At 33.7% G+C, this 25,446-nt stretch overlaps 2 protein-coding genes across 3 annotated transcripts; one reads left to right on the top strand and one right to left on the bottom strand.

The window, feature by feature from the left end:
- The first annotated feature begins 3,538 nt into the window (after window positions 1-3,538).
- RECQ4A (DNA helicase (RECQl4A)) lies at window positions 3,539-19,598 on the top strand. Of its 2 annotated transcripts, XM_086250856.1 has the most exons (27): window positions 3,539-3,661; window positions 3,741-3,767; window positions 3,974-4,075; window positions 4,175-4,348; window positions 4,815-4,872; window positions 5,097-5,528; window positions 5,867-6,037; window positions 6,128-6,258; window positions 6,522-6,900; window positions 6,980-7,111; window positions 7,429-7,515; window positions 7,615-7,742; window positions 8,526-8,646; window positions 8,737-8,888; window positions 8,985-9,120; window positions 12,336-12,459; window positions 12,534-12,604; window positions 12,774-12,842; window positions 13,198-13,326; window positions 13,425-13,583; window positions 13,750-13,830; window positions 13,914-14,075; window positions 14,227-14,282; window positions 17,783-17,912; window positions 18,159-18,253; window positions 18,451-18,528; window positions 18,599-19,598. In XM_086250856.1, exons 3-27 carry the CDS (start codon window positions 4,047-4,049, stop codon window positions 18,981-18,983), a joined length of 3,669 nt encoding a protein of 1,222 aa, XP_086106982.1. In that variant the 5' UTR covers window positions 3,539-3,661; window positions 3,741-3,767; window positions 3,974-4,046; the 3' UTR covers window positions 18,984-19,598. The 2 variants fall into 2 exon arrangements, 1 of the variants encoding a protein (XP_086106982.1); XR_015123378.1 differs by having other exon boundaries at window positions 3,549-3,767; window positions 18,447-18,528; window positions 18,599-18,637.
- A 919-nt stretch (window positions 19,599-20,517) lies between these two features.
- LOC147279888 (uncharacterized) lies at window positions 20,518-24,059 on the bottom strand. Its single transcript, XM_086252091.1, has 10 exons — window positions 23,780-24,059; window positions 23,261-23,360; window positions 23,054-23,178; window positions 22,880-22,961; window positions 22,739-22,789; window positions 22,657-22,702; window positions 22,392-22,549; window positions 21,795-22,289; window positions 21,542-21,673; window positions 20,518-20,626 (listed from the first exon to the last, which is right to left on the bottom strand). Exons 1-10 carry the CDS (start codon window positions 24,057-24,059, stop codon window positions 20,518-20,520), a joined length of 1,578 nt encoding a protein of 525 aa, XP_086108217.1.
- Between the last annotated feature and the right edge of the window lie 1,387 nt (window positions 24,060-25,446).

The following is a 25,446-nucleotide window of genomic DNA, read 5'->3' as shown; positions in this document are numbered from 1 at the left end:
TGAAAAAGTCAGAGTCCTTAATTTTCCAAATTAGAAGTCTGGGGAGCAAACTGATACAAGTGTAATAGTCTGGGGAGCAAAATGGTATTAATCCTAACAAATTTAATGCTTAAAGGTGTTGAAAATTCGGCTCATTATTTTAAAGTGGGCCGGGTTAACACTGCATTCTGCATGTAGGCCGGCCTATTGTGCTATATTTTTTTGTGATCTTTACAAAAACCTATGTTTTGATCAATGAAATAAATGCTGCAAAATTAAAGATGAAAAAAATATTAAATAGAGTAAATACAACGGAAAATGAGAATAAGTAAGAGACATGTGAGGCGCAGAAATTTTTTATAATTTATGTTAGAGTAATAGTGATTTTTTTATAATTATTATATTAATTTGAAGATACTAGAAATTATTTGAGACACTTTAGAGGTTAATAAATAGATTTGAGGTTGTAGAAAAATAATATTAGTCGAGACAAGTTCATAGAATTATACAGAACATTTTTCAGACCTCGGAGCAAATTTCGGTGAATTATTTGGAATTTTAATGATTTGTATGAAATTTTGAGGGACAAGAAAAATTATGAAAAGCTCAGTCTTGATTTTAGTCTTGTTGGAAGGGTTTTGAGTCCACGAGCATGTAGACGCAAATGGAACGTAATTTGGAATTACGTTTTGAAAACTATGGATTAACAAAGTTTGGGGGCATTTTGATCACCTAAAATCAAAAAGAGAAATTCTATTTATACCCAACAATTTTCTATTTTTACCCAACCTTCTCACTACGCCTAATATTAACTTTTTACTTTCTTCATTTTCTTATTATACTCAACCCAATTAAGTAGTACCCTCATTTTTGAATACCCAACACTAGCATAGAAATTTCTTTTGAGAAATTCTATTCATACCCAACAATTTTTTTTCTTAGCCAACCTTCTCACCACACTGAACATTAATTTTTTATGGGTAAATGAGGTTTACTGTTTATGGGTATTCATGTCGGAGGTTGCTATTGTCAAACAGTAACAATAACATGTTGTTACTGACAACCATAGCCTCACTTATATTTTTGATTCTATGTAACAAATTGTCACTGTCAAACAGTAACAATAACATGTTGTTACTGACAACCATAGCCTCACTTATATTTTTGATTCTATGTAACAAATTGTCACTGTCAAACAGTAATAATAACATGTTGTTACTAACAAATAGTAACAATAAAATGTTGTTACTATCATAACTTTACTTACATTTTCGATTCTATGTAAACAATTGTCAGAACGCCTTACACATTAAACCAATCAGTATGAAAAATCACAATAAATAAATTTCAAATCCCTTAAAAAATGTCGTATGTTGTGGCTTATTAATAAAGAATTCAAAAATCACAGTAACAACCACACATCACCTACATTTTTTATTTTAACTTAAGAATTGATAGCAAACCTTAAACCTTTAACCATTCAATATGAAAAAGAGGAAATTGCAGATTTGGTCAACTTATTTTATACTTAGTTCAATTTTGGTACACGATCTTTTTTAAGTTCTATTTTGGTCAACTAATTGTTTTACTTTTTCAATAAAGGTTTAGTTCGAAATTTCAGTTTTAGGGTTTATGATTTTAAATATTTTGGGTTGTGTTTTTTTCAATTATAATTGAAGTATAAATAGTATTGCATCATTTCTTAGTCATAGGAACTAATTTGGAGTATTAGAATCGAAGAGAATTGAAGTTGGGTGATGTTTGAAAAATCTGAAAATTTTCAAGGAAAAATTGGTTGTTTTGGGTACTATACTTTGGGGTTAATTATTTTAAGTTTTAGAACTCCGATTTGAATGATCTTTATATGGTTGTAAAGAGGAGATGCATAGCTTTAAAACAAGTATATATTTTCTGAATTTGGATGAGATTTGATATGGTAAAAAACGGGCCAAATTTGAGAAAATAAATCTGGACCTTTATTGAATAAGTGGAACAATTAGTGGATCAAAACAGAACTTATAAAAGATCGTTGACTAAAATTGAACTAGCTATAAAATAAGTAGACTAAATCTGTAATTTTCTTATATGAAAAAATAAAAACAAATCAAATTTCAAAGCCTAAAGAAACATAAAAGTCACAATAATAGGTTGTCATTGACAAATAATAATGACCACAAAATTTTCCGAACAACTTTGTTTATTAAAAATTCACACCAGCATGCTTCAACTTCTTCGTCCTATGTCTTCCAACAGGTTTCTTAGAAATATGAGGTTTAAACAATGACAAGACCTTTATTAAAACCTTGCATCAGCTGCTCAATATTCGAAATTGCACAAATTAAAATAGTAATTGTCAAATAATTACAACCACAAACAAGAAAACACACTTAATTAAAACTCAATTTCAAGATAATCTCAATAACAACAGATGAAATTAACAAAAACAAACAAAATTAGTTCTAAAACAAATCAAAGGTACTTGAATCACTGAAAAAAAATTCAAATTCAAGACGTCGTAATTCATATCACATATGTCACAAAGAATCAACCAACTAAAATCTCAACAACAAATTAAAGTGTGAATCTAGATCCACCACTCAGATCAATAAAAAAAAGATAGAGAATAACGAGAGAGAGAGAGAGAGAGAGAGAGAGAGAGAGAGAGAGAGAGAGAGAGAGAACGACAAAGATAAAAAAAAAACATATATAAAAAGAAAATGTCGAAGAGAGAGAAGATCAAAGAAAGAACACCATAATTAAAGAGAGATCGCCAGAGGGAAAGATCCTCGGAAAGAGAGATCGCCGAAGAGAGAGATCCTCAGAAAGAGAGATCGCCAAATAGAGATCGAGCAGAGAACAATATATATATATCAGGAACTTATCTAAAAAATGTTTGAGACATAAACAGGGGCATAGGCGAAAAATAAAAAATGAAAACATAACTAACAAAATTAAAATGTGGATCAGAATTGTAGCTAGTGAGCTCATTCAAAACAAAAAAACATTAAGACATACTAATCATTTATTAATAGTCCAAAAATGGACTTTAAAATAATTAGAGTTAGGTAGGTTTGAGTTCTTTAGAAAAATAGTTTTTAGATGGAAGAGATCAGTGATGTTTTAAAATTTATAAGAAAATCATTTTAATTCATAATAAAGTCATCCCCGATTTGAAAGATATTTCCCCTCTTAGGGTATAAAGTAAGTTTTGTAGAGACTGCATGTTAGGTTTTAACTTCTGAATTTTGGGCGGAAGTCATTAAAGAAAAAAAATAAAAGTACTTGATTAAAAATCGTAAATCACTACTGATTTTAGTTTAAGAAAAACTTATAAAATGAACTGGATTCTAAGTTTTTAAAATAATTATTTGAAAGAAAAATGGTTTTAGCTTGAAATTTGGAAATTGACAAAAAAAAAAAAAGGGTTGTAATTTGGAAACTGACCGAAAAAAGAGAAGCAAAAATATCCCGCCAATCTCACATCGCGCTCTCGTTTGAAGCCTCCCTCCCTCTCTCTCTCTCTCTCTCTCTCTCTCTCTCTCTCTCTCTATCACACACACACACACACACACACTCTGACGGGCAGTCACCCCCAAAATCTGAGCGTAGCACGGTCGCATACCCAACACCACCCGACCGTACATCCACTCAGGCACCTCTCTCCGCTAAACTGCATTCAAACGTAAACATTCCTGTTTGAATAATTTCTAGGGTTTCATTTCCTATCGCATTCGCATTTTTTAATTATAGGGCTTCAGCAGGGAGTGTTTGGATCATTGCATTCCAAGGTACCAACTTTGCTCTTATTGAATTTCCAGTAAACTTCAATAATCATTATAAATCTACTACCTTTTCATTTATGGTTGTCACCAGAGCTTATAATGATGGAATACAAAAAAAATTAAAATCAATGTTTGTGTTCGTTATTTGTATCTTAAACTGTTTTCTAATTTTTTTTTTTTTTTGACTTGAATTCCTTTTTTCTTTTTTGAAGTACATTCAAATGAATCATTGATGGGGGTTTTTGGATAGCGGCATTGAGCTTGAATATGCAAGTATGTTGACCAATGAATAGGGCATCACATATGAGACAAGAGTAAGAGTAACACACAATTGCTGTTCACTATGCATTATATTGTCCTTGCTTTCATTTTTTCCTTATTCTGAGTGGTTTTCGGTTTGTGGGCATGTGCAGTCGAACCAATTTGGGTGACGGTTCTAAATGTGATGGGACACGTTTTAAAGTTAGTTTGTTGGAACATGTCAAAGCACTTGATAATTTCTCAAGCCCAAATAATTTTTTGAGCTCACAGTTCCTTTTCTCCTTACCAACACAAAGGCCTCAAACCGAAGAGGCAGCGAGGATGAGGTATGTTTCTGTTAGATGTGCTGATCCATTTTCTTTGGTAGTTTGTAGTATAGTTTCTCTGTTATCTCAATTTATCTCGAGCATCACTTGTTATTGGTCTTACGGTTAAAGCTCATGTTTTTCAGTTAATTACAGGACTTATAGCTTGTGTTAGCTATTTTAGTTAATCCCTACTCTTTTGTCCATTTATCTTTATTACTAATGGTTATGTATCTTTATTATAGGTATAAGCACAGCATTGTATGATTGAATACTTTTAAGAATGCCATTTTTCTGCTTTCTTTGAATTTCTAAATTCGTGACTTTTGAATACTCTTTATTCTTGGTATTACCTTTAGATTGTGGCTTTTATATTGTAGAAAAACATGGATGTATATATAATTATTTGAAGGCATTTAACTTGATTTATATCCAGAGTCCATTCGGAGTTTGATTTTCTAACAAAGACTATATTTATGCTTTTTAGCTCAACAGCCTGTCCAGTTCTGAATATTCAAAGATTACGGAGTGCACAAGTTCAAAAGGTAAACATCTTGGATGATGAGTATTTCATTTTCATTTTAACTCAATTCTTATGTGTTTCCTTTAAAAAAAATTAAAATAAAATCTAAATCTCATCTAAGTTAGTTTTTTTTTTTTTTTTTTTTTTTCTCACATGTTTAGAATTTAGTATGATAGATGAGGCAACTATATTTAGTACAAAATTTTCCAATTTGGAAATTGCTTCTAAATGGGAAATTTTCGGCAGGCTTGGCATGTTCTTTCCAATCTTAAGATTTCTTGTAGGAACTACACAAGACCTGGAAAAACTGCTCTAGTTAAGGATGTTAGTACTGACTATTGTCATGATGTTGGAAGAAGTGCCTTGCTAAGCTCACGTGACCATGGTAAAAGTTGTGCACGTATGCAAACACATCAATACATCAATGAAACCACTACCAGGATTAGTGAAGCTGCAACCTTTGTGAGCAATCAGTTTCCTTCAAGTAATGCTGATGTTGCAGATGCCGGAAGAAGTATTGGGGGGCAAAGTCAGGTCAGAGCATCAGTAGTCAGGAATTCTCAATCCCAGGTGTTAGGTGAATCATTTAGCAGTAATAGTGTTCATACCAGCCAAGCAAAAGAATCTGCGAAAGTTTTGGTTAATGACATGGATGATGATGATGATGACATACTTGAGGTAATTCATATAACTGTTTCTGATCAATGTGGATTTCTTGACACACATTTAATGAGGCTGTTTTTGTAAAGATCTTCTGTTGAACATGGCCATTTTTATAAAGAGCTAGATAAAAATTTACGTACTAGTACCTGGTTACAGCTCTACTCATGCATTATATTGGCTAGTGAATTAGGTGTTTCTAGTGAATCCAGTTACTGGTTCAAATCATTTGGCATACTTGTGGTTACATTTGTGAAGGAGGTGTTACGTTTTTGTTTGTATGAAATCTTATTTTGTGGTGTCTTTATTCATGCAAATGTTGATTTTTTTGCACTCATCTATCTTTTTGGCTTCAGAACATTGATGTTGACCACATAGTGGAACAGTACCAATCAAGTTGCACACCTAAACCATCGATTTCCAAGCTTCCACACATTACTCCATCAATAGATAAAGATAATATTGTGAGACAAGAGGTGACTTGTTTGCCACCAGAATTGTGCTCAAATTGCAGTCATGGGTTTAAGGTACGCATGTCATCTGCATTTTTGTGTGTGGTGGGGCTCCAGCTAATTCTGCGGTCAACTTGATGTGCCTAATTTCCAAATCTAATACAGATAGGACTTTGCCCAGAAGCTGCAAGTCATTTGCAGGAAATGAAGGACATGCTAATTACCATATCAAATGAACTGCTTGACCATGTTAATGACCTCAGTCCAGCGCAAATAGAGAAGCTTCGCCAAGATAGGTTTGCATACCACCCCCCTTCATTTGTATTTGATTTTCTGTGGGAGAGTCAAGCTAGATATACTCGGAGGGAATTCTAGATAAAAAGAAACAAGTGAAGGATAAGAGCAGGATGAAAAAAGAAAAAATCCTGGGTCTGAAAAGTTATGCAGTAGGGCTCATATTGTTTTGTGATGGTATTTTTGTTATTGTGTTGCTTCACATTCATTATCATTTTGGTATATTTTACAAAGAGATAAAGAAACAGTGTATTCTCGTTATTAGGTTGCAGCTTAATAAGCAGATTCAGCAGCTTGAGAGATATCTTTGTTCCAACTCATTGGATGAGGAAAGGCGAAAGTCACATTTTTCTGCATCCACAGCAACTCCCAGGCCTTTCCAATATGAAACACCTCAAGCAGCTGCATTCAGGACTGATCCCATGAGATTTGATTCACAGGTTCATCTGCATAATGAGCCAGGAGGGTATGAAAAGTGGAATTCATCATCAGTTTCATTCTCTTCTGTGGATAGGTCTGGTTTCTCATCTTGTAATGTGGAGAGGGAACCATACATCCCAAAGTTCGTTGAAGTTAACTATATTGAAGGTTCTAATGAACAAAAGTGGAGTAGTAATAATTTCCCATGGACCAAAAAGCTGGAGGTGCTCATCTAAAGTATTGTCAGATTTCATATTTGCGTTGCCTGTCATTGTAATTGTTGTCTGACTGCTACCACTTCAGGACAATAACAAGAAAGTGTTTGGAAACCACTCTTTTCGCCCCAACCAAAGAGAGGTCATTAATGCTACAATGAGTAGCTGTGATGTTTTCGTTCTAATGCCAACTGGTGGGGGCAAGAGCCTGACATATCAGGTAAAAGAATTTTTTCTCAAATCCCTTACCAGTTGCAGTCCTTTTCCTTTTTAGGTTTACCATAGAAACTGTTCAATAGTAGCACTCTTGGTTGTTTCCATGGTTTTCCATCTCAAATTTGTAGTCGCCTTAATTATGTGGGCATGCTTAGTTTTGTGGTTCAGTTTCTTGGCCGCAAGCTCTTCAGGTCTTGTGTCATCGCCAAGTAACTTGCATCTCCATTCTCAGTTCTAGAGTTGGTCCCTTCTTCATACCAGGAAACTATGCATTCAATAGTTCATACTAAACGGTTACATTTTGGTTTCTGTATCTTGCAGCTCCCTGCTCTAATTTGTCCGGGCCTAACATTGGTAATATCTCCCCTCGTGTCACTTATTCAAGATCAAATAATGCATTTATTGCAGGTAGTGCTTCTTTCCAGCCTGCCTTTGGTTTCATTTAGATTATTTACGTTATGCTATCTGACAATATACAGTTATGCACTTCGTTTTGGCATGCACTAGGCAAACATTCCTGCTGCTTACCTAAGTGCCAGTATGGAGTGGGCTGAACAACAGGAGATCCTTAGAGAACTTAATTCTGAATATTGTAAATACAAGCTGTTATATGTCACCCCAGAGAAAGTTGCTAAGTAAGTACTTTTTATCTATTGTATTTGTATACTAGAAGTCGACCAAAAAAAAAGAAAGGTATTTGTATACTTGAACACTATTCATTTTTATGCCCTTTGTTACTTCAGCAGTAGCACTTTATTGGTAGGTATCACTAAAAAGTCAATAAAAAGGCACGGGAAACTAACAACTGTGTTATTAATAACTATTATATGGAAAATTGGCTTTTCTAGTAGTTGAACATGATAAATATATCTTACAACTGAAATAAGTTATTTGTTGTATGCTAATGAGGGACACTGAGGAGCAGTTTCATATCCTGGCACTAAAGTGCTGGACTCATCACTATCTTTATATAGTTGGATTTTATGGTAATCCAAAATAGGTCTTGATAAACCTTTCGGGGAAGATTTTTATTGACCTTGTTGAATGTGCTGCTAATCACATTATTAGCAGCACATCCCTAAACCCTAAACCCAATCACTATTTGCATGCACATCCTGTATTGTGTTGTGTGTGAATCAACCTTGAAACTTATTATTAGCCAATCTCGAATTCCTCTTCCGTGTAACAATCAACTCTATTTCTGTTAATACTTATGCCATTAGCAAATTGGAAGATTGTTTTATTAGCGAACACTAAATTCTAATTATCTTCTATTCTTGACCTTATCAGTTCATCTCACTGACATGGATGCCTAGTCCTATTATGAGTTTTATTGCAATTGCAAATTGAAACGAATGTTTTAGGTAAGCAATTAGTCATGCCTAACACTTTTAGAAATTGATCTTTCTTGTGTGCAGAAGTGATTTTCTTTTGCGGCAATTAGAGAGTTTAAATGGTCGCCAATTGCTTGCTAGGATCGTTATTGATGAAGCTCATTGTGTGAGTCAGTGGGGGCATGATTTTAGACCAGATTATCAGGTTGCGGCTTTTAAAGATTGAATTCATCATAATGAACTTTTTCTTGATTTTTTTTCATTTAATGTCAAGCTATTTCTTAAATTTGTCCAGGCTCTTGGGATCTTGAAACAGAAGTTCCCAAATACTCCAGTGTTAGCTTTAACAGCTACTGCAACAGCTAGTGTAAAAGAAGATGTTGTGCAAGCTCTTGGTCTTGTTAACTGCATTGTTTTCCGGCAAAGTTTTAATCGCCCAAATTTATGGCAAGTGTTGAACAAAGATAAACTGTTTCCTTTGTTGAAGTTATAATATTTTCCAAACAGTCATCCAAAGCTGAAATGTAATTGTGTACATTCTAGGTATTTTGTTATTCCCAAGACTAAGAAGTGTCTAGATGACATTGACAAGTTCATTAAAGAAAATCACTATGATGAAAGCGGAATAATTTATTGTCTTTCAAGAATGGACTGTGAAAAAGTTGCTGAAAAATTACAGGTTTGACTTTATTATGATGTCTTCTTTCAGTATTCCCCCTATATTATACATGGAAAGTTGTGTACTATTGCTTTAAGCTTCTTGAAAATGTAGCGACTGTTTGTTTGTTGTTTTATTTATGACTTTGATTTGTATGCCTCTTTCCCCCTCACCCCCCGTAATTGTGCGTCTTTTTGGGTTAATTGCAAATTCCGTTATATATGAATGCTTGGTTAAGGCTTCAGGGTTATATGATTAACAAGCTTCCATTATATTATTGACAAATCATCCTTACTGTTTTGAAAACTATACTAATAGTTGGCAAAATTTGAACGAATCTTGGTGGTTATACTGCATGGTCTTCAGCAATTATCTTCGAATAAAGACATGAAGAAGATGGCTTAATTATATTAAAATGCTCATACGGTGCAATGCAGTGATAATATTGTGAATTGTTTTGTCTGTGTGAAACGAATTTCTGTAGAGAGAAACGGGGGAGGGGGGGGGGGGTGTTAGGAGGAGAGAGAGATACATATATGATTGGTTTAAAAAACAGAATATTAAATCTTAAAATGTTATTATATATAGTTAATGCAAGTCCTTCATGTGGCAATTAAACAAAAAAATATACAAACAACTAAAGATTACAAAAGGATTTTATACGGGGAGGAGGCATTGAGGATTGAGGAGTTCAAATATAATTTAGTCTGATGGGATTATGGGATCAAGTTTGCTCTCCTATTCAAGTAGGGGGTTTAGACATTAGGAGGCTTAGTTTCTTTAGTAAACTCTACTTGTAAATGGCTTTGGTGTTATGCAGGCGAGCGGGGTCACCTTTGGTGACAAATAGTGGAGAAGTATGGAGGGGGGTTCTTGATAGGAGTGCAGTTGTACTCTAGTTTTGGTTGATCAGGTCATTGTGAGTGGATAGGTTTTTGGTTGTAATCAGCTGTGTTGTCTACTTCAGGGGTTCTAGGCAGGGCTTGTGGCTTTGTTTCTACTGTATCTCTTGGTGGTGATTCCTTGATGTTGTTGTTTTGTTGTTGTACTGCTGTAGACTCTTTGTTTTGCTTCTGTTTAATAAAAATTTTGTTTCTCATAAAAAAATTATGGGGGGGGAGGGGGGGGGGGGGGGTGGGGGGTGGGTCCAGTGGTGTACTATGGACAGAAGGGGAGCTTATAAGGTGAATGTATGGAGCGGCACTGGGAGAGTTTAGGATAATTTCTCCAAGTATTTCTTTTGATATAGTGGATGGTCATAGAGTCAGGTTTAGGCATGATTTATGATGTGTAGAATATCCTCTCAAAAGTTTGTTTCCAGAACTTTTCCAAATAGCAATGAAGAAAGCTGCTAATTATATGAATGGTTTAATGGTGGTGTACAGTGGAAAAACAGTAAGGCTCCACATTATTTTTTAGTTGAGGTACTAATGTGGAGCATAACATTTTAGATTAGGTCACAAATCTTCTTCGAAGTGGATTTTTTTTTTTTTTAACCACGAGCGCCCGTTTGTTTTCTGTTCGATATAAAGTTGTGACTGCCCCACAATCCCAACTCTGACTGTTGTGATTGCATGAAGTTCATAAAAGTATGGGGTTTATATGGGTTTAAGGCTTTAGATTTAGGTTTGAGGGCTGAAGCCCTACACCTTAGAGACTAAACGCTAAATCCCAAACTTTAAATCAGAATACAACACTGAAAAAGCAACTAATGATATAAGTAGTGACTGTGACTCAGTCAAAAAGTGGTGACTATCATGCAGTCACAGTTGAGTTCGTAAATAAAATAATAAATTATTTGGCTGATCGGTAGAACAATGTTTGAAAAGTTAGTACCTAAACTAAGTTTATTTTTTGGTACCTAAACTAAAATGACATAAAATTTTGGTATTTAAAATGAAAAAAAAAATATTATGATTTTGTTCCCAAAGTCAAAAAAATTTGATGATATTCATACATAAGAGGGAAGATGGGTACTGGCTATCCTTGCAGAAGCATTTGGAAGTTGAAAGTTCCACTTTAGGGCAAAATATTGAGGATTAATAATATGCATACACAAAAATAAAGTAGTTATTGATTACTGTTGGATGTGAAAGAGGAGTGGAGAAACAGTGGATTGTCCTTTGCTTCAGTGTTTGGTTGCTAGGGAGCTTGAGATGCGTGTTTTAGTGGTACTCGCCCTTCTTACATGCTGGAGTGGTTGCTTTGGTGGTCTTCCGTAAGGACAAAATTGAATGTAATACCTTTGGGGGTTTATGAGGTGTCTTTTGTGGGAATGTAATGCAAGAACTTTTGGGATTGGAAAGCTCAACAGTCAAACTTAAATCTGTGTTGATTAGCTCTCCCTTGGTGTGGATGTCTTCTTGGAATTGTGTTCCTTTGTTCTTCTCTTTTTGTTTTTTTGAGAGCTTTCCAACTTTCGATGCTAGTTATTGTACCTTCCATATACTAGGAGAAAAAAAAAAAGTTGTTTTATGGCCGGATTCTTGCGAGAGAGAGAGAGAGAGAGAGACACACACACACACACACACAGAGTAGAGGTAGGGGGTTTAAGGGAAAAAAATAGGGGAAGGAGTGGGGACTGAACTAACTTTTAAAGATTTTTTTTTTTCTTTCTATAAATACAAATGAGTTTAAAATTAACCCTGAAACTTTTTCATAACACTTTTATAAGTTTGTGAAACAATTAAAGCTTTGGTTTCTTGTGACATGAAATGGTCTCATGAAAACGGGTAATTTTCTTAATTAATAATAGTACAATGTATGCTTGATGTTTTTGTTGTAGAAGGTGATGGTCATATGCTAAAAAAAAATGGACATTACAACACAGGGGTTAACATCGACTTCTTTAGTCTACAGCTAACAAAAGAAAACAAACAATCTAACAACACCAAAACAGAACTACATGGCTACAGAATTTCAATCAGAAAAAATAGCATTAAAAGACCAATCCCTAAACTCGAAAGAAGCTGAACTCCACAAGGATGTCCCAAACCGAACTCTAAAATTTTTTCTATTCCTCTCCATCCAAACCACCCAAAATTCTTCTTCGTTTCTTCTATTTCTCTCCATCCATTCTTCTAGTCATATGCTCATGATGATTGCATTTCTTGACTTTTAGCACACAACATAAAATATTTCTCCCTGTCTTCTAGAGAATCTTTTTTGTTTTTTAATTTTGTGTCATTTATTCCTTAAGGAATTATGTTCCAATTGAGAGTGTGTCTGCTGTATAGGAATATGGACATAAAGCAGCATTTTACCATGGCAGTATGGATCCTGCTCAACGTGCCTTTGTCCAGAAGCAGTGGAGTAAAGATGAAATCAACATTATATGTGCTACAGTGGCATTTGGAATGGGTACGTTAATTTTTTCTGATTGCTGCCTTGTTTAATTAAAATCACCATCTACTGACATTGGAATTGGAATTCAGGTATCAACAAGCCGGATGTCCGCTTTGTAATTCATCATTCTCTCCCAAAGTCTATTGAAGGCTACCATCAGGTATCAGATTGTACTAAATTGTTTCTTTGAGATTGCAAAATCTAAATGTGAAGTTTTCAAACTCTTGGAAATTAGCTTAATGCTCCTCATAGCATTTCATAGCAATATTTTATGAGTTTGATGCTTAGCTTAATGACATATCATAGCTCATTGCGTCACTATGTTTCAGGAATGTGGTCGAGCTGGTAGAGATGGTCAGCGTGCATCTTGTGTGTTGTATTACAGTTACAGTGACTATGTAAGTTGTGGTAGTAAAACTAATATGTCTACTCAATTCTTGTCAGTCCTGTCTTTGGACAATGACTATGCATTGGAATGTAAATGGCCTCTAGGCCAAATGACGTGCCCTCTCCCCATAAATATGAGGTGGAGGGTGAGGTGACAGCTCAAGAGCTGTTCGCTGCTTGAGTTAATTTATCAAGTTATAATGGAAAAAAGTGAAATAGAAACAGAAAGATTATGAATCAGGCTGTTTTTTTTGGCCGGTGTATATGAATTAGGCTGTTTTATTATGCTAAAACAGTAGACATTGATATGTTCTTTCATTCTTTATGGCTCATCTCTGTTTGCACATCTTTACAATTCTTTTGCAGATACGAGTCAAGCATATGATTAGCCAAGGAGTTATAGAGCAAAGCCCAATGACGTCTGGATACAATCGTATCAACACAGCTAATTCTGGAAGAATACTGGAAACAAATACTGAAAATCTTTTGCGCATGGTACTTGATTAACAGTGTGTGTGAAACTTGAGATTTCTGTTATTACCAACCTCCTGTTCCTATCAAATTTCTAAATTAAATGATTTGACCCTTTACAGGTCAGTTACTGTGAAAATGATGTTGATTGCCGACGACTTCTACAGCTTATTCATTTTGGAGAAAAATTTGATTGTGCAACCTGCAAAAAGACGTGCGATAATTGTTTGAAGATCAAAAGTTTCATTGAGAAGGATGTCACGGGGATCGCAAAGCAATTGGTTTGAAATCATTATAATTTTTGGGTTGCTTCTTTTTTTTTTTTTTTTTTTTTTCTTTTTATTAAGGAGGTGTTTGTTAAAGTTTATATCAATGGACTGTCATTTCCTTATAACATTTTGCAATCCTTTCATTGTCTGGGTTGTCACTTTTGCCACATGTGCTTAGGTTGAACTGGTGAAGTTAACAGGGCAGCAGTTTTCGTCCTCTCATATTTTAGAAGTCTACAGGGGCTCCTTAAGCCAATTTGTATGCTTTAAACCTTTGACATGTAAATTTCGTTCTACTTTTTTGTCATTCATCTCCTTTGATGTTATATTTGTAATGTTTAGGTCAAGAAACACAGGCATCAGACATTGAGCCTGCATGGAGTGGGAAAACATCTAGCCAAGGGTGAAGCTTCCCGTGTACTACGTAATCTTGTCACTGAGGACCTTCTTGTGGAGGAAGTCAAGAAAAGTGATTTTTATGGATCTGTATCATCAGTACTAAAGGTACTTGTAATTCCTTCAGTTCATTCATGCTGTGTTTTCATACAAGATCTATGTTTTTGAAAACAGCAAGAAACTGCCACTTTCTGTCATCCTTTATTATTAGTTCTTGTATAGTAGTTACATGTGTCATTTTTTTAAAATCTTTTTTCAGGTTAATGAGCCCAAAGCATTCGAACTTTTCTCTGGAAGGAAGACAATTCTAATAAGGTTCAGCTTTTTAGTCATACTGTTTTTTGCTTTTATTGCTAATACTAGTACTCTCTTTGTCTGTTCTAAGTGAATATTTTATTAATATGTTTAAGATTTTTGTATTAGATGTTTAAGGACTTGTTTTTGCTCCATCGATTGTGCATGTCCAATACTCTTACTTTCACTTGGGGGACAGCATGGTGGTAGATCCACCTCTTCCATAGGTCCTTGGAGTTCACCTTGGGTGGTCTCCCTTAAAACTGCGTAGCAAAAATTGTTTAGATCGCATTATGTGCTTTTTTTTTTTTTTACTAAGTTATGATGCTTCTCAGGTTTGATCTTATATCATAAGTTGGTCAATTGCTTAGAAGTAAATGCAATACTTGGCAGGTTTTTAATTTTTAGAATACCACTACTAATACACTATGCAGCTGAGGTGACATTGGATGTTCTCTTTGTGGTGTTTTTGGTTGCTAGAGTCTAGTCTTGTTCACCATAAGCCCTTTAACTGTTTGAACATACTTACCTGCTTAGAATAGTTATTATTTTTAAGTTTTAACAACTATAATCATTATAATAAATATTAAAATATACTACTTGGGTACGATCTAGCTTGCTGCATCCAAATGTCTTTTCATGGGCCAATTTGTTTTGGTTTAACATTTTTATTGGCTAATCTGAAGTAACTGAAATTTATGACTCCTTAGAAAATCCCTCCACGAAATTCATGAATTAGTTTATTCTTGTTTGCATCATATTTAGTTAGCTATAATGCCATTTTATTATTTTTGTGAAGTGTTTCACAACATTTTCTTTGTTTTGTTTCTTTGAATTTTGATCTCTTGGATTATCTAGCATATCTGAAGATTTTCTCCCTTTGCAAGGGCATTGCACCTTTTGAACAAATTTTGGCTTTATGTTGTTAGAAGTTATAAATGGGAAAAACTATTGAATCTAGATACTACTTGAGCTTCCAAATGATAGATTTCAGCTACTATATTTTGAAGATTATAACATCTTCATGCTATAGAGATTGTTGGTTTGGCATATGAGGTTCTATTATCCAGATTATATTTTTGGTGACTCAGTCTACCCCTAATCTATTGATATGAACTTCAAAAGCTAAATATTAGGTGGTTTGTATTCTTATTCTTTTAAAATGATTAAATGATATATATATATATATATGCACTTTTACATTTAATCAATATGATACAATATATTTAACATATTTTTTCCTTTTCATGTATTATGCTTTGCTATTATTTTTAGTTTAATTACACAAATTAATCATGCCATATTGGAAGTTCGACCCATTTTTGGCTCAAATCAGCCCAAACCGTGTAGTAGACTGCTTGGGGTGGTTTGCAAACTGAGCTAAAAAATAGGAAAAAAAAAAAGAAAAGAGGAACCAATTGCGCAAGCATATGTATATGGGGTTTGTAAAAATCTTGGAGATTGAGAACTTTTCTCTGTTATATTTTTTTTTGGGGTGCAGAGGACACTAGTAGAAATGTACTCATGTTGACCATTTTATAAAGTAGGATTAATCGGTCATCACAAATCATTACAGTAGGATTAATCGGTCATCATTTTTGGGTGCTTCCATCTTCTACATATTTGCTACAAAATTTGGACACGCTTTTTTAAAGTCATCCAGTCATAGTAGAATTATTAACGATGCATTGTGCGTTGCTTGAACAGTTGTATCCCTGTTGGGCATTGGAACAGAGCTAAAGAAGTTAGCTACTCTTCTGAGCAATATAGTTTGACTTGTGACTGTGATTGATGATTGTTGGATGATACAAACATAGAGACTAATTGTTCTTGTTACTAGTTATATTAATTAGTTTGCAGTCTCATCCAAATTCCAGTGTTAGGTATGAAATCAGATGGATTCATGACCCTGAAGGAAAATACAGTACTACTTCCTCAGAGATAATTAAAACTGTTAATCGTCCGGTTCCTTAGGCTCATCTTGTGTGGTTTTCCCAGAGCATCCCGTTCATCCTCTTGCTGCGGTTATATTTGCTACACTTGACAGAATCCATTCCTCCCCAGTCTAATCTTATGTGCCCTTTGTGTCATTTGGGATGGAATCTCATCAACATATTTTCTTTGGGTGCTCTTTTAGTGATGGTATTTGTTCTAGGCTGCTGTGGGTATATGTGGTGTTCACTGGTTTAAGCATCCTTGGCCTCACTTTGTTGATTTGGGCTGTCATCAATGGCGCGGCAAGGAGCTTCCCACTATTGTCAAGAAATTTTTTCTTGTATGTGACTGTTTGTCACATTTGGAGAGAAAGGAACAAGAGTGTTCCATAATGAGAGTAAGTCTCCTTTTGTTGTTCTGCACTCAATTATGAACACTACTCACTGCACGCTAAGTTTCCAGAAGGTTAAGCGTTCCTCTGCCAATTTTAACGTTATTGAAGAGTGGAGTCTTCATGTGAGTTGCTAAGCCATTCTGGATCTTTGGTTTCATGTTGCTGCCAGGCTGTTCCATTGTTGCTGATCTGCTAAAGCCTTTTGGCTTTATTAATATTTTTGTTTTCCTCTCTGTAGTTGCTGCTTTGGTTAGAGATTCTGGGATTTAGTTCTGTCTGTTTCATTGGTTTGTTGCTTGCTACTATGCTGTTTGTTCTGTGTTGTTGACCTTCCTTTCTGAGTTTGTTCTTCGGTTCTTTTAATAGATTTGAATCCCAAAAAAAAAGTTGGTTTGTAATTTATGAAGGGAAGTAATTGTGTAGCTTCTATAAGAATTATTGCAATTGCATTTCAGTTTTCATTTTCGAGGTTTTATATTTGTGGTCAGAAAACACAATTCATATCCATTATATGATTATATGACTAGTAACATGTAAGTTATTAATGAGACTAATATCTGAAGTTGTAAAATATCTGTCAGCTAAGAGTTGAAGGCTACCGCATATTTCATCTTTGGGATTTTGAATCCACTAATCATCATTCCAGCTTTCCATTTTTTTTTTGGCCAATGTGTCCAGCTTTCCTTTTTTATTATTAAAAAGTATTCATAAATTTGCATGGTTTTATATTCATCATTGCTGTGAATATTGCCAGCCAGACAGTAGTATTTGGAAATTTGCTTACTTGTCTGTAGTGTTTCAGCAAAGTGAGATGTTTGTGTTTGTATTGAAATCATCCTGTTAATATATTGTTTCTACCTAATTTTATTACGTATAATGAAATCTTCTTTTGACTAAAATGTTTTAACTTTTATGCATCTCTCAATCAAAATGTGTAAATATTTATTACTTTTTTGCTCTATGAAATGCACGCAACAATGTCAATACTGACATCTAATTGAAACCATCCTACTAGTATATGTTTCTACCTAATCTTCTCACTGATAATTTTCTAGGACACACTTTTGAATTTTGACTAAAGTGTATTTAGTTTTATGCTTGTCTTAATCAAAATCTGTGAACTTTATTACTTTTTTTTCTCTACAGAAATGCACACAGTACTTTTGATCCTGACATCATAATTACATTGTAGATTCCCTTCCTCTGAAAAAGCTTCTAAACAGAGAAGCTCTGAAGTGATTTCAGCTAAAGGCCCACTGACATCTGGGAAGCAGAGTCCTCCACAAATTGGCACTGCTAAATCTCAATCAAAAGGAGAATCGGTATATTCATAGATACATATGAATGTATCTGTATATATATATATGTATATGTATATGCATTTGTATTACATATGTGAATAGATAAATAGGCGTATATATTTAGATGTATATGTTAGAAAACCACACACATACATGGATGCATGTGTTTTTATTTCCTTGTCATATTCTGCTTAATGAAATCTGACTTCCATGAGCACTAAATTGGTCTCTATTAATTTTTTCTATTTATTTTAAATTTTATAACAGGATCTCTCCGCCCAATTATATAATTCTTTGAGAATGCTTCGAACTATTCTCGTTAGAGAAGCTGGTGACGCGGTCAATGCATACCACATATTCGGGTGAGATTCTTAGTCATTTCCTTTTTTGTCCCTTATTTATAGAATAAATATGTTTAATATCAATTTATTTTCTGAGAAAAGTTCCTACCTGGTCAGAGTTGGAATTTTTCTCTAGGTTGTGTCTTTATAAGTTTGTCTATTTGCCCTTTGACTTCTAGATGCTATGTCCTGATATGTTGTTCCATTTCTTGAGTTAGGAATAACACACTAAAACAGTTGAGCATCAAAATTCCTAGAACAAAGGAAGAACTCCTTGACATATGTGGCATTGGCAAGTAAGTTCTGAGATAAGCTTATATGGTGATATCCGAAGAAAATATACTGAATGTTTTTGTCTTAATTCAGTGTTAAGTCAAGCAAGTACGGAGATCGGATACTTGAAACTATTGAAGATACCATAAAGGAATACTACAAAGACAAAAACAGCACCGGTAGCAATGACAGTAATGATATAAAGAGGAAAAGAGATGGTAACAAAGATCAAAATGAAAATGTGGAGGACGATGACTTCACCAAAAGCACCGATCAATCAAAGAAAAGGGCACCAAAGAAGCAGAACAAAACTATTGAGGCCTATACTTATGCGGAGCCAGATTACAACCAGTTCATAGATGATGAACTAGACTTATATGAATTTGAAGTTAATGCTTCAGATATGAAGGCTGATCAGAACTGTGGTGGAAGAGTGCTACCTCGATGGTCAACACCTGGAAATGGGCAACGACGGTAATTGTAATCATTGTGCCTATTAGGGTCAATAATACCATACACAGCAATTTGCTCGTTTGCATATAGTTTGAAGAAAGTGGGATATGAGACTCCTCTGACAAACATGCATTACTGGCTGTGGGATCAAGGTTCTGTTCCGTCTAATGTACCATGTTTTTTTCACAATAGTTTTGTATTACTTGTTAGTGGCAAGTTTCTGTCCTATAATTGTTTATTGTTGTTAGGATAACGACATTAGGAGACATGCAAGTTTCTTGTAGACTGTATGCAATGAAATAGTTTTGTGGATGACTTTGAGAGTTACAATGCTAGCTCAACCGTAACATTGAGTATTCTTCTCTGCTTCGCACAACTCGGAATAGCAGTGAGTATGCAATACATCTAATATAGAATTTCTGAGATCTCTCTTATGATCAAAAGCTTGTAGGAAAAGCAGTCATCACTATTCCAAGTGCACAATGGAATCCGCTTGAAATGGCAGATTAGTCATATGTATAGCCAACTAGAAGCTTGCAGAAATGGGTACTTACAGGTCAGGGTAGATCGAGCCGGCAATTAGAAGGTGAAATGAAATGACCATGGACCTTTCAGAAAACTGAAGTGAAGCGAAATTCGAAACAGGCTAAAGTGGATTTAAATTTATCTGATTTAGGAATATCTAAAACAATTTTTTCAGTATCTCTTTGTTTGATTTGAATTTTGTTATTGATTGAAGTAGATTACATGTAAGTTGTTCGTTGACACTGAGGTTCGTTAATCAAACATTAATATGGCTGTTGAGTCGGCCTTTACGAAATTCATTGTGTTTTTCTGGTTTATGAGGTCATGCTATATATAAAAGAATTGTTCCATGAAATGTTGCTTTCAAAACTTGTCAAATTACAATTGTCAAGTATCATTTGTTTTCTTTGTTTTGATTTTGGTATTGAATCAACAAACATCCAAACAATTCATAGTTTCATACTAGGGATCGTGCCCGCGCGATGCTGCGGGTCTGAAAAAGTTAAAAAATGTGTTTGAGCATTATAATATTTAAGTTTAAAGTTTTGGAAATGTTGTTAAGGTCTGTTAAATTGATATTGTATGTAATTAAGTTATAGGTATGTGTGCATAATTTAAATACAGCATCAAAAATGATTTATAAAAATAAGCATAAATTAACTATTTGAAGCAATAAATAAAAAAATTATTTCTAATGAGAAAATGTGTAAAGATTATATCAAGCGAATTTTGTAGAAGTCCATGGAAGTATGAAATTGTGAAGATATGGTAAATGTGCAGAAGTGGAGTTTTAAGTTGAAATAACTGAACAAAATTTAACAAACATATTTGTAAACAGTAGCATCAATGTTGTTGATGCATTTAAACTTACAAAATGATTGTTGATAGTATGTTTTTTTACGCTGGTTGTGATATTAAGATACTGTTGTTATCTTAATAAAGCAAACAGCATGCAAAAAATATTACAACACTTGGTTATAGAATTGTATGTGATACATAACAAAAAGAGCAAGATGCACTGTTGAAGAGTTGTTTTATGAATCTGCAGAGGTTGATGTATGGGTTTGAGGAGATTTTTGTTCAGCATTGGGTGGTTGGTCATCCTCTTTGCTGTCTGCTGCAGGTGGATGCTCCTGTGTTTTGCTGCAAAATTAGAATATGTCATTTGTTAGATGTACATGAACTTTGAAATTATGACTGTGTGGAGTTAACAACAGTGGGCAGTTGAAAGTAATATGAATTCAATTTTTGAGTAAGATTATCATATTTTTGAACAGGAATTGAATGGGTTGAATGGATTGTGTATGTGAAAATAATGTGGAGTATATGGTTTTTTCTGAAAACAATGTTGGCCTAAAGATAATTTGTCTAGGAGAGTATATAGTTTGTTTTTGCATAATAGATTAAGAATTGATTTTTCGAAACTAATGATAAAGTAAATAAGAGTAAAAGATAAATGAATGAATGTAAGTAGTATTATTAAAGCACTTAGTTAAGAAAGAAAATTGTGCAACGTTTGATCCAAAGTAGATAGTTGAGAGAAGGTATGTTGTGTGTTTTATGTTATCCAATATATTTTGGTATAGATTTAGTTATTTGATAATTAGATTATTTTATATAGCAGCTAAATTATTTTAAAGAAACATGGAAAAGAGATGGTTTAAATGGATAGAAATTATACAATTGTCTGGTATATTGGTATATCGGTTGCAAGTTGATTTGAACAATTTTGTTGGTAGATATATTGATCAGAGTATAAATGTTTGGAATTGTGAAAGCAGCGAGAATGGTTTACAAAATATACATACACATAGATAGTGTTAAAACTTGTAGTTTCTTTTATTTCTATTTATTTTTTCTATGTTTTTTTAAGATGGTTCAGTTGAGGAATATTGTGAATGAAACAAAATTTATGTTTGTTTTGAATGAGGTTGGATCTAATGTAATGTGTAAAAATTAGAAATGAGATAATTTAACTGCAGTTGAATAAATTATCAATCGTAAATAGGAGGGACATATATTCAAGAGTGTGTAGTATTGTGTAGCGAAAAACCAAACCTGATTTTAGCTTTCTTCGCTGCTGGTTTAGTCTTCAATTCCCTGAGTGGAATATTGTCGAAACTCGAATCAGATTGTTCTGGAGGATTTGGAGCATCAGTTTTCTCAGCTTTTTCTCCACTTTCATAAACACTTAATGAGATGCAAAGCATAAGAAAAATGAGAAGGTGTTAATATGCATTAGAGTTTGTGTGTAAGTTATAGGTAAAGAGTAAGAATATTTAAAAATGTAATTTATTGGAAGAGTAATAACCTTTGGTGTTTTTTCCTTCGTTGTTTGATAGCGCTAAAAAGAGCTCTTCTCATTGTGAGGTTGCCTTTTGATATTGTTTTTTTCCTCAAATTAGTGGATGAGCTAGGAATGGGTGTAACTGGAGCTATCTTAGTAGAAGGTGATGGGCTATGGAGAAGCAATTTTTCAGGTAATGGATTTTCTGTTGGAGCGGGTACTTGCTTAGCAGCTGGAGTTGATGATGATTCAATCAGAAGGGGTTCTTCGTCAAACACAGCATGTATAAGGAGGTCATTCCTGTTCAAATCATTCTTCAGGGTTCCAAATCGAAGCTGAAAATTTTTTGCCTTTCCTCTCACGCGAAGCAGCGCCTCTGGAAATTGGTTTTGATCAATGAAACCACTTTCAACAACCAGATTGTAGCATGAAACCCGGAATAATTGTTCTGCTTGTTTTCCAATCACAATCACATTGGTGACATCACTTTGGTCTGCAATCACAAAGCTTACTTTGAACCTGTAAATTGAATTTGTTAGATGTTGCATCAGTCAAGTATACTTGTTGAAATTAGTATAAATCATGTAAAGAAATTTCTAAGTTAGTAGTTGTTAATTTTACCAAGGGATTGGATTGATTGCACTGTGCTTTGGGCAGATGAGTTTGTCATTTTGAGCAGTGATTCTCAGTTGTTTGTAGCAACTTGGGCAAGCTTTATACCACCATCCAGCATGTGTGTCAAAACGTGTGATTGTAGCTCTACAGGTAAGAATCTTATCCTGCATTAGATTTAGAGATAAAGAATAAGAGTTTAAAATAATTTAAATGAGAAAGGAAAATAAAGTTCATGAAAATTGTTAAATGTATTTTGTAGATAAATGTTCACCTTGCAAAGTTGTGGATCAAGACGATTCAAAGCCTTGACAGTTAATCTGTCAGTAGTTTCTAGCTACTGAGGAGGTAGTCGCGGGGTTGTGGAAGGTGGCAAGATGTTGATAGGCATTGCAAAACCACGAAAACTGCATGTTTCATATTTATAAAAGAATGAAAATTGTTAATTAAAAGCAAAAAAATTAATGTTTGTATACTGAAAAGTGTAAGAATCATACGCCAATTTATAGGAATCAATTTCTGGTATTTCTGGATTGAGGAAGATTGCAGTGGCATTGGTGCTGCTGAGAACTGGTTTTTCTACATGTTTATAAGAGGGTGAATTTATGACATTTACTATAAGATTATAAATAAATTGAATAGGAAAAAGGATAAAGCAACTGCTTAATTACTCTGGTATTCTTTGACTTTTAAACTGGTGAAAACAACGAACACTGGTGGTGGTAATTGTTGTACAGCTTCATGATCAAAGTCTTTGGCAGCATCACTCCATAGTGTAACCCTGATCTCATTTCTCCTACAGTAATAGAGATAAAACAGCATGTGTAAGCATTAATATGAAAAATTTGAAAGTTGATAGACAGTTTTTAAGATTGTACCTCATATTCTCTATGTGAATTTCACACTTGTTCTCAATCCTTGCGTTGTCAACCATCATGTGTTCCAAAGGTTGGATAGCAATTATCCGCCCCATTAAATCTGGTAATTATTGGGATGAGATGTTCAACAGTCTGAATGATTTGAAATTGGATAAATGATATTTGAAAGATCTTTAAATTCAAATGATGTTTCACCAGTGTGAAGATTTAAACCCAGGAGAACTGATTTTATAGTTTGCTATGCATTTATTATGTTACTATCAGGAACAATTCATAATTAAATGATAATTTGCATTTTGATAGTTGGGAAAAAACATAAAAGCAAATAATTAACTGATATGTTCGTAATATAGGTAGCACAATCAAATGACAGTACATAATTTTGTATTTGATAGCATTACAAAGTGAGGAAAGTTAAATAATTTATTGTATCTTGAAGCCAATAATGCAAGTGAGAATTAGGAAATTGAACTTAAGTAAATTTGTAACCAAAACTATGACATTAAGTGTCATGATTACCTGTAAGAAGTGTATGGACATTGATCCGTGATGGAAGTTGACTGTAGTCAAGGAGGTGGAAACGATGGATTGGGATGGCTGGCTGAATGGTTGTCAATTTTTTGAAATTTGTCCTCTCATTGAAGATGAGCATTCCAATGTGAGGCACAATTTTGTAAGATGATCGATTGTTGACAGTATGGAAATGAGAAATTTCATAAACACAACCAGCTTCAATTTTTGGACTAACAATATCATAATCTATCTCCTTAATTGTTGCTTGGATTGCATCTCCCTTCATGGTCAGAGAAAAAAAAAGGTTGGGAAAAAAATAATTGAATGATGAATACATCGAAAGAAAAGTTTAAATATTAATAATAATGAATGAACAAAAGTAAGTTTGGTGTGTAAAATTGTTGAGAATAGATACATAGTTAAATCATAAGGTATATAAGAAGGGAAAAAGTGGAATGAGTTTTGTAGAGTATGGTGGAGCATAGAAAAAAAGAAAAGCAGAAAATGTAATCTCTATTTTAAGAGACTTAAAGTCATTCTTGAAATGATTGCAAGTCCATTTTAAGTTTGAGAATTCAGTTGAGAAACGTAATGAATCAGTTTTGAAAATGAATGCAACAATGTTTGTAGTGAGTGAAGTAGCAATGTTTATATATAGATAATATTGATGATCAAATGATTTTATTTTTAGGAATGAGATGAACTATATAAGAATGGTAATGATAAAATGAATGATCGATCTGAGAACATGTTCATGTGTTTATTAAGTTTATTCTGATGTAGAAGCTTGTGAAAAGCAGACATATTATTACAATCAATTTATAAAATTTTGGTGGTGCAAATATTTGAGGGTTTGACATATAGAGTCATCTGATTCGTTTGCCTTCTTTGAAGATGAAACTCAGATATAATGAATCGTTTAAGCAATGAAAGTAATTGAAATTTGTAATTACATCTATAATATAGAGAATATTCATCATTAAACAATATTATTGTTGGTTATGTGATCAGGTATTTAAGAAAGATGATATCTTTATGTGTTCATTAACTTTGATCTTTACGAAGAAGCTTGCTAAAAGCAGAAATAATATGTAATGGATGTATAAAATTTGAGATTCTTAAATATTTGAGGGCTTGAGATATATAGTTATTTGATTGGTTTGGCTAGTTTTAAGAGCAGTGTTAGATATAACCAAGTTTTCAAGGGATTGAACTAATTGAAATTTGTAGTGTGAAATTAAAGATTTTTTTGCGTATATCAGTATATTGGATTAGAGGGTGTGTTAAGTATAGAGTTGAGAAGATATCAGGATAGATGTTGGAATTGAAAGTGGGAGTTACCTACTAAGAGTACCTTGTTTTAATCAAAAAAGATAGGGTTGGTGAGCAAATAAAGTGAATGACATAAACTCTAAGGTTTACCAGAAAAATAAAATAAAAATTTTTGAAATGTGTTAGAGAAAATGAGTGGAAAAAATTCAGAATCATCAGTAAGTATAGTCATGTTCTAAGGTTTACCGAAAAAATAAAATAAAGGAACAAATGTTTAAAAACACAAATTAATCAGAGAAGGAAACTAATTGAATTTTGGATTTGTTTCTGATTGGTGTACTTTTTAAATGGCTATTGATGTTAGTTTATGTTTTATACCTGCGGTATAAATTGTAGATATC

Source organism: Dryas octopetala, chromosome 7 (genome assembly GCF_963921425.1).
Source record: "Dryas octopetala chromosome 7, drDryOcto1.1, whole genome shotgun sequence".
Classification (NCBI taxonomy): domain Eukaryota; kingdom Viridiplantae; phylum Streptophyta; class Magnoliopsida; order Rosales; family Rosaceae; genus Dryas; species Dryas octopetala.
Note: the sequence above shows the minus strand (reverse complement) of the source record. Positions and strands in the feature narration are given on the sequence as shown.

Bases quoted from the DNA above. Each gene is read 5' to 3' on its own strand.
- LOC147279888 (XM_086252091.1), bottom strand. From the start codon at position 24,059: ATGAAGGGAGATGCAATCCAAGCAACAATTAAGGAGATAGATTATGAT. The intron at 22,703-22,738 runs GCGACTACCTCC...AACTACTGACAG, and splicing joins TTGCCACCTTCCACAACCCC to ATTAACTGTCAAGGCTTTGA. The intron at 21,674-21,794 runs GTTATTACTCTT...CATCTCATTAAG, and splicing joins CGAAGGAAAAAACACCAAAG to TGTTTATGAAAGTGGAGAAA.
- RECQ4A (XM_086250856.1), top strand. From the start codon at position 4,047: ATGAATAGGGCATCACATATGAGACAAGA. The intron at 12,843-13,197 runs GTAAGTTGTGGT...ATTCTTTTGCAG, and splicing joins ATTACAGTTACAGTGACTAT to ATACGAGTCAAGCATATGAT. The intron at 14,283-17,782 runs GTTCAGCTTTTT...ATTACATTGTAG, and splicing joins AGGAAGACAATTCTAATAAG to ATTCCCTTCCTCTGAAAAAG.